General features: G+C 40.1%; 1 protein-coding gene across 5 annotated transcripts in view; it reads left to right on the top strand.

Annotated features, from left to right (window-relative positions):
* CAMK2D (calcium/calmodulin dependent protein kinase II delta) overlaps positions 1-18,920 on the top strand; it is a 223,468-nt gene that overhangs the window by 191,983 nt on the left and 12,565 nt on the right. For all 5 annotated transcript variants that reach the window (XM_066573877.1, XM_066573872.1, XM_066573874.1 and 2 more), the window contains one exon: positions 11,110-11,158. In XM_066573877.1, coding sequence (XP_066429974.1) covers positions 11,110-11,158 — 49 coding nt within the window. The remainder of the gene's footprint in view (positions 1-11,109; positions 11,159-18,920) is intronic.

The following is an 18,920-nucleotide window of genomic DNA, read 5'->3' as shown; positions in this document are numbered from 1 at the left end:
CTGTGTTGGCAAGCTATGGAATGAGTAACTAGAGTTATAGCAAATAAATTAGGTTGTCTTGTTAGAGTTCAGACTCTGAAACCTACTGTAAGTTAATTGATCCAGTTAATGATTGTTTTTATACAGTAATTACTTTTAAATAAGGAGCTGAGCATAAATGCTTTGCTCAGAATTACAGGCGTAATGACCACTTTGACTCGGTGCCCAAATTTGTGCAAATTACTGAAATGTGTGCAGCAGTACAAAAATTACCTTAGTCTGTTACAATGGTACTGTTAAGTATGAAATAGAATTGAGAATCTGTTTTGGGTTTTGTTTTTGTTGTGTTTTTTTGCTTGTTTTTTATGTTACAGACTTCTATTCCATTTTGTTGTGAGCAATAGACAATGTGGAAATTGCAATAGAAAATGAATATTTGCAGATTAGGTAGTCGGAGACTATTAAATGTGAAGCCAAGTGGGCAAATTTGCTGTCTATTAAAATAATACTATAGATTTTAGTGAAAATTGTCATTTTAGAACCAGACTTCTATCATATTGGTTAAGTGCTACTTTGGCTGTCTCTATGAAGAAAGTCAACAAACCAAATAGGGGGACAGAGTTAATAAGGTTTTATTCTTTTTATCCCATCTGGTTCAGTCAACTGTATATTCCACAGGAACGGTAATAATGCCGCTACAATGGCCAGATGATTGTTAATCACACGGGGAGGCCAGATCAGTAACACAGTATATGACTGCTAAAGTTTTATTCTCCTAATCTGTATATGGGGGAATTTGTTTGGTTACACACAGTTCTAATCATTTTTGACATCAAACTCTGTTTTGGTAGAAGAAAAACGTACAAGGGAACAGAGGCCGTAGTGTTAACAAGCCATAATTAACACTGCAAGATGGAACTACAATTGCAAAGATCATAGATGGTATACAATTGCACTAGGGTAGTTTAGCTTCAAATAAATGTGTTTTCTATATTCATTTTGTACACAGGGATGCTAGAGAGTTTGCGAACAGTTTGGAATTTTACACATTTAATTAACCTTAAATATAAATCCCTTTTTATTATAGTTTACCACAATATACATAAGTAAAAATCAATAAATGAAATAATACTAAGGTTATTTTTTTCTAATTTATTGATTATTAGATATTTCAGGGGTTGGAAGGGAAGTCTGTCAGCTGCAGTATATTTAGCATAAGAAGCTAACATAATATTTGCGAAGTACAAGGCAAAGTAACAGTACCATGTTTATTTTTTCCATGCTTTCAGTAGCAAAAAAATGCCTTCTTTTAGTATTTCCCACACTATATTTAAATCACCATCGGACTATCCAGTGGGCGGTTTCTTATCTGAAGTCATTCAGGCTTTTTCCCCTCTACACTGATTGCTGTCTCTATCTCAAGCTGGAGACAACACGCTTCTCTGCCAACACCATACTTATGGCTTCGGCGCATGACGTCATTGAGGCTACAGCGACATGAATGGTCATTGTTACACATGCGCATTACCAGAAAGGCACATAGTGTTTCCAGCCTGAAATGGAGCTGTCAATCATCAGTGTGGAAGGGGAGAGAACCTAGACATTTTGGGTGAGGAACCACCCATTAAACGGTTCAGTGGTAATTTAACCCCTATAGTGTTTTTACATCCTGCTGTTGCAGGACGTGTATGGAGGGAGATAGCGCCGCCATACAGAGCAATCACGGCTATTAACCCTTTAAATGCCGCTGTCAATTTTGACAGCGGCATTTAAATCCCCTGAACAATGTTCGGGGGTCCTGTACGCCCCCTCCCCCGCGGTGAGATCGGGGGGGGGGGCTTGCAGATGTCATGGCAGCTGGGGGCCTTCTGAAGGCCCGGGCTGCCTTAGCAGACTGCCTATCAAGCTATCCCCGTGGGGGGGCTTGATAGACTGCCTGTCAAAAAAACAGTATGACGTAATGGTATAGCATTACGTCATACTGCAGGAGCGATCAAAGCATCGCGGGTTGTAGTCCTCTAGGAGGACTAAAAGAAAGTGTAAAAATAAGATCAATAAAGTTTTAGTAATTATCAAAGAAAAAAGTAATGAAAGTTCAAAAAACCTCCCTTTTGTCATATTTGCGATAAAAAATCAAAATAATCCAAAAATATGTGTTTGGTATAGCTGCATCCAAAAAAGTCCGATCTATCAAAGTATTGTATTATTTACCCCGCACGATAAACGTGGTCCTAAAAAAAAAAACCGCCCGAAATGCACTTTTTTTGGTCATCCTATCGCCGAGAAAAAATGTAATAAAAAGCGATCAAAAACTCAATTGTATGCAAAAATGGTACCAACGGAAACGACAGGACATACCGCACAAAATGAGCCCTCTCACAACTATGTCGACAGAAAAATGACATTAAAAACTACAGCTCGTAACGTAAAAATGAAGCCCTCGTAGAGCTGTCAATGGAAAAATAAAAAACAAGTTATGGGACTTTGGATGCGGTGATGCCCCAAAAAGAAAATTAAAAAAAAAAAAAGTTTTATTGTGCAAAAGTGGAAAAACAAAAGAAATTATGTATAATTTTGGTATTGTTGTAAAACTAACAATGGCAGAACTGAAGCAATTTTTCTTCCTCCCCTCCAAAAAAATGTAATAAAACTTACGCAATTCATTATACGTACCCAAATACGGTACCAATAGAAACTACAGTTAGCCCTTATATGGCCATGTTGACAGAAAAGTAAAGTTATAGCTTTTGAAAGTATACATCAAACTTTTGCCACAAAAAATGGGATAAAGTAAATCAATGAATAGGTGGTATAAAAAATGTAGACTTAAGCATCTAATGATCTATGCCAGATTAAGCATCCATTGTGAGTCAGTCACTGTGATAAGTCTGGCACGGTTTAAGACTGTCTACTCTGTTTGCACCATCTGTTATGGCCCATTTGGAGACCGATTATCGCTCAAAAGCCATCTTTTGAGCAATAATCGTTGTGTGTAAATGTGCCCATCTTTCTCTTTTCTGCCGAACGATGGATTTCAATTTGGCATGAAATCGCATCGTTCTGCAGAACAGCTTATAAGAAGGACCGCACGCTGTGTTCTGCCGGGAACCACTGATAACAGCTGATTACATTGTCTCGGCTGTCAGCCCCGCGGCAGTGCAAAGGAAATCTATTCAGCGAACAGTGGGCTCAGTTCCCTGAATACAGCTCCCAGCAACTCACATGCTACTAATTGGTACTAATAGGCATCAGTACCAGTAAATCTGCTCCATTGTGCAACTCCCCACATTTGTCACTAGTTTACCATGCACAGGACTGAAAACTGTGGACTATACAAATTTAAACCCTATACAACTGAAAAAGACGCTCCAAAGTAGTATATAAAACATGGCGATGCTCAAAGTGACACTTCTTAATTTCTTTAATCATTGTCACTATAGAAACTCTCTGAAGCTAAATATGAATCACCCGGCTTTTAGTATATCAGAGCTGCAAACATTACATGAGGGGACACTTTATTCCTTATCTCGTTCATTTTCAAACAAATGTGTCAAAATCAACATACAGCTTCAATTACAGAAAGCCTGGAGGCAGAAGAAAAACTGCTATAAAAATTGTGTTTTTGTACAATCTGTACAACATTAACTACAATAAAAGCTTTATCACATAGATTTTCTATCTCTTGGGTATTCCTCTTTTAATACAGAATGTTCAGTAGAACAAGAGCTGAAAGTACAGAAATATTTCACTACCTCTTAAAAGGGATCTTGTCACCAGGTTCATGCTGCTGGAACCACAGGCAGCATGAAGACGGAACAGGTATTCTTTCCATGTATGTGGTGGTCTGAAACGCTGTAGCATTTCAGAATAAACTCTGTTAAAAGTCTCAGCCTGAGTAGGGCAGGGCCTTGATACGGATATTGCGCTCTAATTTGCAGAAATCCTTAAAGCACAGAGATTTGTTATTCTTACTACGCAGTTAAAAGTTTGACACTGAATGGAGCTCTGAGTCAAAGAGATGGCCCATGCCGGGCTTCTCCCCATCTGCATACTCTAGAACATGAGTCAGACCCATGGCCCACAACATTTAATGTGGCCCGTGAGGTTCAGACACAGTAGGATGCAGACAGTTTGGCACAGGAAGTTGGTGCCATCTTGAATTCTGAACTCCAGCGCTCACTTCCACATCACTCTGTTCACCAACTCACGGGTAACATGGTATGCAAGGCTAAAAAAAGACAAGTTCATCCAGCTCAGCCTGTTTCCACCCCTCCACGCCCCCCCCCCCCCCCACACACACACACACACACACCCACACACACCCTTGTTGATCCAGAGGAAGGCAAAAAACCCCAATGAGCCACACGCCAATTTACCCCATTTCGCGGAAAAAATTCCTTCCTGACTCCATAATGGCAGTCAAATTAATTCCTGGATCAACATTTGAAAGTTCCTGCCTGACTCCCAAGACCTGGATCAACAACCCCACTGGTTATTTAAGGTCTATATCCTGCAATGTTGTAGCGCTCCAAAAAGGTCTAGTTCCCTCTTTAATTCCTCCATTGATTTTGCCATCACCACGTCCTCCGGCAGAGATGTCCATAATCTCATTACTTCAGTAAAGAATCCTCTTCTGTGTTGGTGATGAAACCTTCTTTCCTCTAAACGTAGAGGATGCCCTCTTGGTACCGTCACAGACTACTTATTATTAAGAAACTATAGTACTAGTGCTTCTGGTGGCGCCACTGACTGATATATAGTGAAAGGAATTGGAGTTGTAAGTGGTGGAACAGCTCTGAAAGCTCCACCCAGGCACCCTCACCCCCCTCCAAGGTAGGAAGCTTGGTGCTAAAATCTTGAAAGGCTTGTTAGGGAGCAACTATCTGTCTGCACACGTTTTCAATAATGAATCTAAACAAGTCTAAGCACAGATCAAGCATCGCCGATAACCACCTCCACTCTATTTTATGGATTGCTAAAGCACAAGGGCTAAAACAAGACACTGACCACTGGAAAGCATGAGGAAGGCTTGCTAAAGCCGAAACGTCGCTGTCTGTGGATGATGGGAAAATAAACACCTCTTGATTTCACTGCATCCTGAAGTGCTGCCAGACCTTCTTTATTCACATGGATTTTTGACTTGGAGATTTTCTGGTTTGAGTCTCCTGACTGGCGATTGCACGTAGGTCTGACCCTTATTGGGATAAACACTGTGCTGCTGATTCAACTTTCTTGACACTGGAAAATTCTTGTCAGATATCAGGGCAGAAAGCAAAATAAGCATTTTTAAAGACCTGAATTAAAAATATAGTGTATTTCAACCAAAAATTTGATTGAATTACATTCCACCGTAACAATACATTTGAATGGTTAGGCTTGCATTTTGTTTTGTGTTTTTGTTATTTTCAAAACCTAATCCTACTCCACTGGGATAAGGATGGTGTGTGATTATGGGGTCTCCGGTTATTTAACAATATGTTAAGGAGTAGTTACATTTATACAGTCTTATTTCAAACAGTCATTTTGAAGACGACCATGATGCTGATGTGGTCCTTGCCTTGGTGAAAATGAGTTTAACACGTCTCCTGTAGAATAACAGTTCTCTCCCTATACACAAGCAGGTAGAGAGCTGTAAACCAAGATGTGGCAGGCGGGCAGAGACCGCCATGACCCGCCTCTTTGACTCAAATTTCCGTTCTGGAGAGTTTCAGATTAAGACATGTGGGCAATAGACATACCTGTCATGGGTTTATGCCTTGATTCGGGCAGCGTGAACCCATTGATAAGTTCCATTGAAAATTTGATGTCTAAGCTTATATTGACGATGCTACAACTACAGTAGTGACAAAATTTGGTTACATGCAGCATGTCTATATATGCTAGTAACAGAAACAGTTGTACCATTCATATTTTTATTGAACACATTAAGTAAATATCTATAGTGAGAGAGAAAAACTAAGTGAACCTTTGTGTTGTTGACTTCTCCAAGAGTTAATTGGCAAAAGGTATTTCAATTGCAGAGATGAGCTTGGACGTGCAGATTTCACAGGTGCTTTGCTCTTTAAATAAAGCCACACAAAGGCTGGTTACTGACAGATCTGGAAGAGTCTGCTTTTGCTACTTTTCCTAGGAGTGGGCATCATGCCCAGATCATTGGAAAAGGACAACTTGCCAGTCCTGAAGGAGGTGAGAAAGCACACGCAAATTAAAGCAATAGGCCTAGAGAACATTCTACAAAAATTGCAGAAGACTCTGTTCATGTGTCCACTATTGGAAAAACCCTGAACAATAATGGTGTTCAATGAAGGACACCACTGCTTTCCAAAAGATTTAAATATTCTGAAGTTTGCAGATGCCCCACAATGCTTCTGGAAAGATGTTCTGTGGACAAATGCAACAAAAATGTAACTTTTTAGCACAAATGCACAGCAGGGTATTTGGAGGCAAAAGGATGCTGCACACCCAACACCAAAACCTCATCCCAACAGCATCCTAATTTACGAAAGGAGTGTCAAAGCATTTTACACAAGACTGTAAGGCCAGCAGCCATCTCAGAAATATTGCTGAACTGAAACACCTTTTTTGGTGAAGAATGGTCAAAAATGTATCTTCAACTTTTTGTAAATCCTATTTGTAGCTAGATGAAGTGTTTGGTTTAGCTGAAAGTTGGGATACAGTATGTGTATATATATATATCTCCTACAGGTTATTAAATTCAAGGGTTCACTTACTTTTTCTCCCTACACTGTAGATGATTGAAAGGTGTTCTCAATAAAAAGACATGCAGTACATCTGACTGTGTGTTTAGTTAGATTGTCTATCGTTGCGACTTGGACAATAAAAACAATTATTCAACATCTTATTACCGGTAGTAATCTGTGCAGAAACCCAGGTAACTCCAAAGGGTTCACTTACTTTTTTTTGCTACTTGCTTTTAAAGTATACATTGTTTTACTTTTGTTTTTATTTTAGTTTTCATTGTATCACGACCAACAGCTGCATCATGTAAACGGACTATTCGTGAAATGAGGCCTAGCATTTCTAACTGTATCATCTTATATCTTGGCGATATGAAAATACTAGCGTATATTTAAGAAAGCTTATCATTTCTCATACAAATGCAGAATCCTAATACTTTGTAGCAAACTGAGCCTTGAGTTGCATGCATAATTTTGTTCAGCTTCGAGTTGAATTACCCAAGTTTTACTATGGGATAAATATGGTGTGCCGGTCATTTAACATTGTATGCATTAGGGAATTGTAATGTATCAACCCTCTCTGTCATCTAAAACAATACAATTTCTTTTTGTACATGCCCACAGGTTTATAGGCATGCACAGGTTAGTATCTGATAACCTTTCCATATGCAGCATCAGAACAATGTATTAAAGGGGTCCTCCGGGATTACAAATAAAGCTGAGTTTGTCATTTAACTTGTTGAGACTGTATCATCGGTGCACCAAGACACTTGTTTAATAATGTAGTAGGCTTGCCTGCAATCCTCCGTAAAAAGGCAGATATCACAATGAGTTGTGTACAAAATAAATGAAATTGCATAGCAGATGCCATCTCATCTATGCTATCCCATATCAGTAGGGTTAAAAGTGTCAAGCACATGTAATGCTCCAATTAACATATATGGAATCATAAAATGTAGGCCACGATCCTTGGACTGTGGAGAATAATCTAATGCACTATAGCTGCAGGGATGCATAGGCTATTTATATTCTTGATTTACATCGGCTGCAAATTTGGTTGACCAGTTTGATGAGGAATAGACTGGCGGCCCATTGATTCTGCAAAGATGTAAGAAGCCCTCCCTACAGCCACTCGTCTTGAGAGCTACAAAATCTTAGTAGAAGATATAACTAGTAGATTAATATGTTGAAGCATTGGACATGCTCAGCTCTTGTAATACAACACAATCCCGGAGAAGTCCTTCGAAATCGAACTTTGTGCAACCGAAAGGAATTAGCATAGAACACATAGAAGATCAACGGACAGAAAAATGTCAAGGTGATATCTGTGTAACGTCTGCTCATTAAGCCATTGATTGTAATTGTGTAAGCCAGTAACTTTCTGTTAAGTGTTTGGTGGTTTTATGTTTTTATTTTCTTCGTATTGGTTATTTAGATAGAAGATTGGTGAACCGGTGTAGGAATTGATAGATATGGTCATTATTCTACTCCACTATTTATTGGTCCAAGTTAATAGATGAAAAATGCACACAGTACCTTGAATGTGCCATGCAGGGCGCCTATACTGTGTTGGCAAAGGACCACGGAAACCAATTTGGATACTACAATTTGATAACTAGAGAAGAAACCTTTTAAGTTTGGGTTCACACGTGGTGTTTTTCGTTTTGCTGTGTTTTTTTCCTGTCGTATTTTCCCCATGTTCTCTCTGTAAAAAAAAAAAGTGTCATAGACATTTGTTAGCCGGAAGGTAGTAGGAAAATGGTAATCGAACTACAAACGGTGCTTTTTTTCTCTCTCTCGTGGCATTTTTCTTGACATGTCTTTTGATTTTTGGTTCTCTGATATTTTTTCCAATAACAGCATTTTCTAGGATTAATGTTTTTTCAGCCAGTTGTTGCTGTTTTGAAAGGATGAAATCAGCTGTGGATCTGCACAGAAATCTGCCCCATTGGTGTGGTTATTGACCCAAAAATAATGCAGATTTTTGGGTGGATTTTCCAATGTGTCTTTTCAGATACATGTGAATATACCCTTGATATGTGCGACATTTTTTATCATGGTGGGTTTTATTCTGTCTTTTCTTAGTTTTTTTTCTTACATTAATAATTATTATTCAAAGAGGAATATATGAAACACATGATCCAGGAATCACATGATTTTATAAATAAAAAACACCAGTTGACAAAAAATAAAGAAGCGACAAAAAATAAAGAAGCAACAAAAAATGCAGGTGTACTAAAACACACCTTTATGCCGTAAAATGCTTGGGGGGAAAATGTATGTAACTTTAAAAAAGAAAATGGTAGTTTTTTTTTATGCATTTTTTATGGAAGAAGACAATTTAAAAAAAAACTGCGTGAAGGCAGTTCGACATTTTATGTATCAGTGTAAAACATCTGCCTGTCTGGGTTTTTAAGGAGATCGTTCATGACACTGATAAGAGAATATTCAGTAATATTCATGTAATTTCTTATTGCTTTAGGTTCACCAAAGACAAACCTACAGTCATGTCTGTATTGTGCTATATGTATATTTTAATGTAGCTGTCATATGAGCAGTGCATGTCTGCATTCAGATGCAGGCAAATAAAACTTTAGAAAGTAGGGTAGTGCCCATTTTGGCACCTATTACAATGTAATGTTCAATTTCCACCTGAAAGTTACGGAACTTCTGTAAATGGAATCATTCCTAGATGATCACAATGCTGTGTGAACTACTGTAGCGCAGGGGGAAGTTTACATTTACCTTACATACACTATCTAGTGTTTAATATCACCTGTCTTGAATGTTGGGGTGCATTCACAGTTTAGTTAGGACTGTCGGCGCCATTTGTTCACTTGAAAAAAGGGAAACTAAGCAAACTGAAAGCCTTCCATATGCTTTTTTCTTTTAACTATTGGAATCAATGAGGAAAAAGAAAACTGATTGGTTTATTTGTTTTACCCTTTCCAATCCACTGTCTGACGTCTGAAGACATTCTGATTGAAGGCTGTACAGCTCCGATGTCGGAAGACATCCGGCAGGGTATTCTTACTGTATATTACTGGCCGCTCTGTTGTCGGGGGCCTCTCCAGCATGTCCCATACCGCAGTACTGGCTCTATTCAGCAGATGGTGCCATTGTATAATGGCAGAAAGGGAAAACCCCCTAGGAAACCCTGAATCCAAAATTGGATTGCAAAGGGTTAATTCCATTTGCTCCACAAACGGGATAGAAAGACGGAATTATAACGGACAGCCCTAACTGAAGTATGAATTCAGCCTAACCGGCATTGTCAGAAAAATGTTGTTTGACTTGTATCCATGTACTTACCCCATAAAAAGTAATTTATCTGAATGTTTTTGTATTTGTTAAGTGGTTTTGTTCATTGTTAACTAATTACATATTACTGTATTTGAAGGGTTTGTATGTTTTTGATAAATAAATGTTAGGCGCAGCTTTGCTAAAATAAGAAATCAAGCAATACTTACATCGCCTCAGCCCCAGCAATACAGCCTTTAGCCCCACTGTTCATCTAGTCCCAGTTGGCATTGGAAGTCAGGTGACTGCTGCCTACCACTCAGAGTATGGAGTGTCACCGTTTGAAACGCCTGGCATCACGACGCCCATGATGTTGGTGCTCATGCTTCCTCTGATTGGCCGGCAGCAGTCACCTGACTTCCACTGTCAACAGAGACTAGGTCAACGGTGGGACTGCAGTGCTGAATCGGCAGGGCTGAGGACTGCTAAGTACTGCTTGATTTGTCAGCACATCTGCACCCAACATTTTAATTTTCAAAACGTAACCAGACAAGCCCTTTAATTTTAACATTGTACTTGTGTTATTGGGTTTATGTTGCCAAGTTTCTTTCATTGTTTTTGCCGATAAATCTTACCATAATGAAATGTTGTAGTCCGGGTTTCATGTTTCAGCAGATGTTTTATTGTTGCTAATGTCAATTTGTCATAGCTGGGCAGTGATTGTACTCTGGAAGTGAAATGGTTAAAATACCCTGCTATATGAGGCCTTTTTTTAGATTCTACACTGCAGATTTAACACATACTCTGCACGGATTCTGCTTCAGATTCATCGTGAAATCTGTCTAGAAAAGTGTTCCGAAAATTTGAATGGGAATCCACATCCTAGTTTTAGATTTAAGTAAACGAGTGACTTTGACACTGAATCTGCATTGGGTTTTATGGCTCGCAATTTAGCCTCATTCACTGGGGCTAAATATCCAAGTGCAGAGCAGTGTCAGCAGAAATCCAAGTCCATAGTAAAAATTTGCATTAAATGGGTGGATTTATGACACTTGTTTTTTATTGAAATTTACTTTGGCTGTTGAAACTTTTGGAGCACTTTTTCATTTCTGGAGCACATGACCTAGAGGCACGGCTATTTCGTCTTAGAAGCGTCCTGTCATGTCCTTACTATTTGTTTGTTTGTCCACAGGAATCTACGGAGAGCTCTAACACCACCATTGAGGATGAAGATGTAAAAGGTAATCTATGAATGAATTTAATACATGCAGCAAGGTGAATGTGCATAAGGTGCTTGGTTGTTATAAAGGAAAAGGGCCTTCTACAGGTTTACTATGGGTGAACCCCACAGGACTGAGCACTTCCTAGTTCCTCCTAAAAAATTTTTAGTTAAAGGAATCTGTCAGCTGGAACATGCAGGCATGATGTTATACAGCCGGAGGAGCTGAGCAGATTGATATATGGTTTTATAGGGAAAGATTCAGTATAACTTGTACTTTATTTATATCTCTGCACATTCTGAGCTGAACAGTCCAATGGGCGGAGCTATCAGTGATTGACAGCTATCTCTGTATGACTGTACATATAGGGGTAGCTGTCAATCACTGATAGGACCACCTATTGGACTGTTCAGCACAGAATGAGCCGTGATATAAATGAATAAAGTACAAGTTATACTGAACCTTTCCCCATAAAGCTATATAACATGATGCCTGCAGTTTAAGCTGACAGACTACCATTTACAGGAGTTTACTGGGTCTAAAATATTGTTGGCCTATCCTTGGGATAAGGCATCAATATCAGATCGGTGGTGGGTCTGACTCTTGGCATCTACAGCATTAAGCTGTTTCAAAGGGCCACGGTGCTTGGGCAAGCGCTACAGCTTCTTTTTTTGGCCTGTGATGTCATTTTCAAACGAATGAAATTAAACTGCAATTCCAGACATCCCTGCTATAAAATGCACAGCATTGTTCCTGGTATTCAGTGAAGAGGCCGCAGCGTTCATCTGTATGCCGCTCATTGCCAGGGGTGCCCAGAATCGGATCCCCACTTATGTGGTACTGATGCCCTATCCTCACCCTGTTGTTTCTCTGATGAACCCTGTAATTATACTTGGCCTTAGGTGATACATCTATTGGACTGTGTCTGAATAGTAATGATCATCACTTTACATAGTTAAAATAAATGAGTGTTCTTCCTATTAGCAGAATGATTTATCTTGGAAGCTTTAGTAAATTCCTATCTCTCTTCATGATGTTATTAGACAACACCACTCCAACATGGACTATAAATAATGTATAAAACGGAGTATCCAAGTCGAAAATACTTTTCCCCATGAAACCATCTGTCATTTCCATGATTCTCCCATCTTTTCACATGCTCAAATATCTTTAATATTTCTCCACTTTTTGTAAATATATTACTTAATAGGCATAGAGACAGATGATAAATTGATGCTGCACATACACTGCCAACTATGTATCAACAAAGCACAGTTATGGAAGCGGAGTTGGCAGTTCGTTAGTTTTGCTGCTCATGTTTGCTTTTTTTCATGGCCGGAGAACGCAGCTGCTATAATCACATTTTATATAATGATTTGGAACCGTTTTTAAAGGGTCTTCTGGTTTTATTCTAATTAGGCTTAAACATTGTATAATTAAAACTTAGATAAGTTTGTTTATTATATTGCATTACAATTCCTCACCATCTTCATGATATTTGTGTGCCGTAAGAGTGAATGAGAACATTTGGGTATATTCAGAAGGTTAAAAATCCATACAGTCCTGCTCTCAGCCAAGATGTAGATACACTGGTATCCAGTGAAGGCCATCCCCTGTAAGGAATACATTGGCTGCAGCACGCATCTTTCTGTATTCGGGTGTCCGTTTTTTTTTTGTGCTCTTTTCTAGGAACAGGAGAAAAAAATTCCTGTAGAAAATAGACCCATCCTATGACAGACCCAAATTACGGCGGATGGACCCCATTGAATATAAGGGGTCTATCCACTTCTATCCTTTCCTTCAACATTTTCCTGGACTGAATAGTGCCGCATTTTGCGCTACTTTGCCTGGGAATTTTAACTAGATCTGTGTTAAAGGCTGAGAATAAAGCTTCCAATGCAGATGCGATCGGAGCCTAACAATATATCAGTCAAGGTTGTTTAGTTCCCAGACTGCCTAGACGGACTGTTGTATATACTTCTCATCTGAGTTTAAACAGCAGTAAATGCAACCAAACACTTTCATTATTTATAATCATATATCAGTCCTTCAAGTCACTGCTAAAGTAGTATTCCCAACCTTATGGCCTCTTTCACACAGGCAACAGCGTTATCGCCATTGCAAAATGATAGTTGTACATACTATTTTGTAGTGGGAAAAATGTAGCATCACGTCACTGCTACTCATGATCTAATAGCAAAAAAAGTTAATAGGACTTCATAGAATGGTAGAGCTGGAAGGGACCTCCATGGTCATCTGGCCCAACCCCCTGCTCAGTGCAGGATCACTAAATCATCCCAGACAGATGTCTGTCCAGCCTTTGTTTGAATAATTCCATTGAGAACTCCCCACCTCCCGTGGTAACCTGTTCCACTCATTGATCACCCTCACTGTCAAAGTTTTTTCTAATGTTAAAATCACATCTCACGAAAATCACACCTTCGTGCTATGTGATGCGATAAATGAGGCTCCTTAGGGAAACATGGGCTACAAAACATAGCTAATCGCGGCTGTATAGAGCATGTCACTATTTTGTAGTTTCGCAATGTAGCAGCCTACAAAACATCGTCATGTGAAAGAACCCATTGGAAATCACAGGCTTCACATACATGCGCTTTGTAACTATGTTGCATCGCTACAAAATTGTGCGATTTTTGTAGCCCGTGTGAAACCAGCCTGAACAGTAGTCTTGTTTCTTTAACTTATTTAGAATAGAATGGAGGCAGTAGTATATGTGCACACTCGCCTCTCCATTTGTTCTCTGCCTCGATGCTGCAACTGGCAGCTGCCTAACCAAACGGGATGGGAATTAAGGCACCTTTATACTGGATGGGTGTCACAGGGAGGTGGGGCGGCAGGAGAAGAGTTCTCTCCTCCCGCCCCTCCCCATTCATTGTAAGCAGCGGCTGTTCAGTACTGCTTACAGTGAATGCAGAAGGGCAGGGGGAGAGAACTCTTCTCCAGCCTCCCTGCTGGCCATTCTGTGAGCGAGCCAGAGATACTCGCTCCTGTTTAACAGCACAGGAGCGAATATATGTGGGCATGAGTGACCTTAAGACGTCCTCCATTTATGCCGGTCACAGAGGTGGATATGTGGATCCTGTAGAAATCCCATAAATATCAAAAGTGGAAATACTATTTTAAGGAACTTTAGTCCAGTTTTGCTGAACTGCTTTAAAGGGGTTGTCGAGTTATAAACTACTGATAGCCTGTCATTAGGATAGGCCATCAGGAGGGTACCAGCTGGCATTTTCAATGATGCCACTACGATCATGTGCTGAGCTGAATTTTGCCAGAAGTAGGCATCTCCATTCCTACTGTAGTGGCCCACCTTGGTATTGCAGGCAAAGTTTCCATTCACTTTAGTGGGAACTTTGCCTGTAATACAAAGCCAAGTGACTGCAATGGGAATAGAGCTGTCTGTTTACTGCAGAAATCAACTCAGCATATGAGCGCAAGCAGCTCATCCAATAGGGTCCCCGGATGGCAAATCCTGCCAATCTACTGTTGATGGCCTATTCTATGTATAGGCCATCAATTGTTTACAACTGAACATGCCCTTTAATTCAGAAGCACAGTATGTATGTATTTTATAAAGGGTTAACTTTGAGAGAGCAAATTATCAGGGAATAGAATCCATTGATTTCAATGCGTTAGTTCATATAAGCGTATTTTGCACACATTTTGTTTGCACAAAAAATATGCATCATGCTCTATTTTCCCTGTGTATTTGCACATTCCGCATCCATTAGCAAGAATAGAACACTCTCACTAGCAGACAGCGATTGTGATTTCCGGTCTTAGAAAAAAAAATCGCGGCGTGTTCTATTTTTGAGTAGATTCTGCTCAGACGGAATCCGGAAGCAGTCCGACCTGAGGCCCTTCCACAATTGACATTGCGTAAAGGTCGTGGATTACACGTCATTACCTAGGCATGGTGTGGGAAAAACAGGCATTTAAAAAAACTGTACAAACAATGCCGTATCATAGTGGCTTGTGAGCTGGATTCACACGAACATATATCGGCTCGGTTTTCACGCCGAACCGATATACGTCGCCCTCATCTGCAGGGGGAGGGGGATGGAAGAGCCAGGAGCAGGAACTGAGCTCCCGCCCCCTCTCTGCCCCCTCTCCACCCCTCTGCATTATTTGCAATGAAAGGAGGCGGGATGGGGCAGGGCTAAGTTCTGAGAATTAGCCTCGCCCTGCCTCTCCCCATTGCAAATAGTGCAGAGGGGTGGAGAGGACGCAGAGAGGGGGCGGGAGCTCAGTTCCTGCTCCTGGCTCTTCCATCCTCCCCCCCTGCAGATGAGGACGACGTATATCGGCTCAGCGTGAAAATCGAGCCGATATACGTTTGTGTGAATGCACCCTTAGGCCCATTTAGAGACAGCGATTATTGTTCAAAATTTGCTCAAAAGCTGTCTTTTGAGCGATAATCGTTGCGTCTAAATGCGTGGCTATCGTCCACTGTTTGTGCACTATTCATTTATCGGTGATTTCTAGCAAGCTAGAAATCACCGATTACTATTATCAGCGCCACATGCTGATTTTTTCAGTGGCCTGCGCTAATAGTATTTTCTCAGCTCGTGTCCCGCTAGCAGTTCTCAGCAGGAGACCAGCTGAAAACTCTGAGAACAATTAGTTATGGAAAGATGATCGCTCAAAACGGTCATTTTTGCGAATTTAAGCGATCATTGCTCCATGTAAATGGGCCTTTAGTGTCATCTTCAGCGGATTGCACTTTACAAGGGTTGCTAATACACAGGGAAGGATCAGAAATGCATAAATTGACTGAAAAAACGAATAGAAAAGTAGGCTTTTTACCTAATGTGATGTTTCTAATCCTTTTTTCACGTACTAGTTACCGACATTTAGATTTTAATGATGTGTTTAATTTGTGGTGACAGTTGCAATTGCAAAAGGAAATTAGTCACTGTTATTAGCAGGAAAACAAAGTGATTAAATTGCACAGGATTTATGGCAAGCATGGAAAGAACAACAAAACAAATCTGAGCTATATTCTTGTAAAATCTAGAATTATACAGGGTGATACACTCGCTAGGAAACCCAAGCATTCCTTAGGAACATTTTAATCTTTTATGGCTCCCTGTGACCGTTGAGACGTATTTACCTTGTATGAAAATGGCCCCTCCAGCATCCAAGGACTTTTGTATGGGAGTCCGCATAATTGCAAAGACATTTGCTAATGTGCTAACTGTAATGGCAGCAACCTCTCGCCATATAGCATCTTCGAGGCAATCAGTTGTCCACAGTTTAATATCCACAGCCCTTCAGTAAACTCCACAAAGAGAAATCAGGTGGTGTCATGTTTGGTGATCCTGGTGGTCACAGAGTTTTCTAGATCAATCGGTCATTGAATTAACTTTCAATTTCCCTCATGTCTGCATGGGATGTGTGCGCTTCCTTCATAGCGCTCAATCCGAAATTCCCTTTGCAGTTGTTTAAATGAAACTGTTGGCTGGTATTCACGAATGAAGTTCAACTGAGCACACTTGTGTTTGGCGATTGTCTCTTGATGTCGCAGTTACAGTTAACTTCGTTAAGAATTAGGATGATGTGATAAAAACTATTCAAAATAAAAGCTGGTTGCTCTGGGCTGCAGATAGTTGTTATTCTTTTATAAATCTCCATAATCTTAGTCTATGTTAGTTTTCATAGGGAAACCATGCAAAAATTAAAAGGTTATTGAAGAATGTATTGGTTTCCTAGCAAGAATCACCCTGTATAAACTTTTCATATGGTATCTATATACTTGTCTGTTTTTCCATTGACGTTATCATGCAGTTATATGCCATGTCATTGGTTGTTTTTATTTCTTTGAAAATGGACCACAGTCAATGAAAACTAGGCAAAAAACTAGGCAATCTTCCTCATTCTAGGGAAAAGAATTCTTCCAAACTCTAATCTGGCAGTGCGACTAAATCCTGGATCAATAACCCTTCAGGAGTTATCTTGAGATGAGTGAGCATACTCGCTAGGGGGAATTACTCGAGCGAGCATTGTCCTCAGCGAGTACCTGCCCGCTCGGAAGAAAAGATTCGGGGAGCAGCGGGGGGGGGGGGGGGGGGACAGAGGGGAGATCTCTCTCTCCCTCTCTCCCCCCTGCTCACTCCTGCAACTCACCGCTCACATACGCCGGCACCCGAACCTTTTCTTCAGAGCGGGCAGGTACTCGCTAAGGACAATACTCGCTCGAGTAATTGCCCTTAGCGAGTATGCTCGCTCATCTCTGCCTGTAACGTTTTTGAGCCTCAATGACTTTGCTTGTACAGTACTATGTGGCAGTTTGTATATTAGCGATATGTGGCTGCAGTGATGTTTTTCCTGTCATGAACAGAGATGTGAGCAGATTTCTAAATTAAAAAAAAAAATTTGAAAAGCTCAAAAAATAAAATCCTTATACCAAATTTGACTCTATCGAAGCCCCTAACCACCAGCAGTACCTCTTACTTTATTTAAAGGAAGCGGTTTTGTTTTTTGGGCGTGTTTTGTGTTTGTTTTTGTTTTTTTACACATATGACTAATTTAAGGCCTTTTTCACATGAGTTCCATTAGCGCCTCCGTTACAAAAATGTTGGAGCAAAATAGCGCATCTGCGGTGTTGTTTTTAATGTGGTGCCAGAGGTCATTATAGAAACTGGACCAACCGCACTGTTATCAATGGGGTTCGTCAAGTGCTCTTAGTGTCTGACATATGATGGATCTGGGACAGCAGGGATGTGAACACAGCCTAGAACATTTGTTGTGCTTTATCATTATTTTCTCTTTCATTTGTCCAGCTGTTGTTTGTATTGTGGCAAAGATTCATAGTCGATAGCTGTCACATCTGAAGAGATTTTTTTCCATTATCATCTTACATATCCTTTCTATGTGTATATTCTGTTTTCTGCTTATTATGTTGTCTCATACCTTTTTTTGTGTTGCACTTTTTATCATTTCTTTTGTTTCCTTCATTCTTGCATGCTCAAAGTACAGTCTTCGCAGTGGAGGGTAGCACGAGGAGCTTCTTTACAGCTCATCAGTCTTCCTGCTGCCGTTCCTCTTCCTCTTTGTCTTCTGTTCCTTCTTCCTCATCATCTTGCTGGTCGCCATCCATAGAATGCCCCAGTGGTCGCATCTGTTGCCAGTACCTGCTGAAGATTCTGGTCTCACTATACATCTTCACTTTCATTTGTTCATATGTTGTGTTTCTCTCCATCAATTCCGCAGCCAAATGTACAGAAAACACAAACTCAAAGAGTCATTCGAATGAATCTGATCCTTCTCAATCCAATCCTTCATTTGCGCAGTGTAAGTGTAGGAGACATTGTGGGGCGGACTCATGGTTAGAAGCTGTGTAGGAACTATGTATAGTTATGCCAACACAAAGTCAGGGTCAAATACTACATTTGTGTAGAGTAGGTTAACATTCCTTTTACAAATATGCTGTGAACTGTAGATCAATGCGCTTCCCTAGAGTTATTTCATTCGAGCTTTAGTTCCAAGTAAGGTATAACAAGCATTTAGAAATAGTTTATCAAAAACCATATATACTAATTTAAAGAGGCTTTATGACATTTTGGATCAAGTAAACTTTTTTTTTTTTTTTTTATAATTATGGTATTTATCTTAACCCCTTGAGTGGCACGCCCGGAAATTTTCCGGGACGAGCTCCACTGCTCATAGCGATACAGCCCGGAAGATTTCCGGGCTATGTATCACTATGGGAGCTGCAGAGCACAATGCCACAAGCTGTGACATTGTGCTCTGCCTGCACAGA

Source organism: Eleutherodactylus coqui, chromosome 7, assembly GCF_035609145.1.
Source record: "Eleutherodactylus coqui strain aEleCoq1 chromosome 7, aEleCoq1.hap1, whole genome shotgun sequence".
Classification (NCBI taxonomy): Eukaryota; Metazoa; Chordata; class Amphibia; order Anura; family Eleutherodactylidae; genus Eleutherodactylus; species Eleutherodactylus coqui.
Note: the sequence above shows the minus strand (reverse complement) of the source record. Positions and strands in the feature narration are given on the sequence as shown.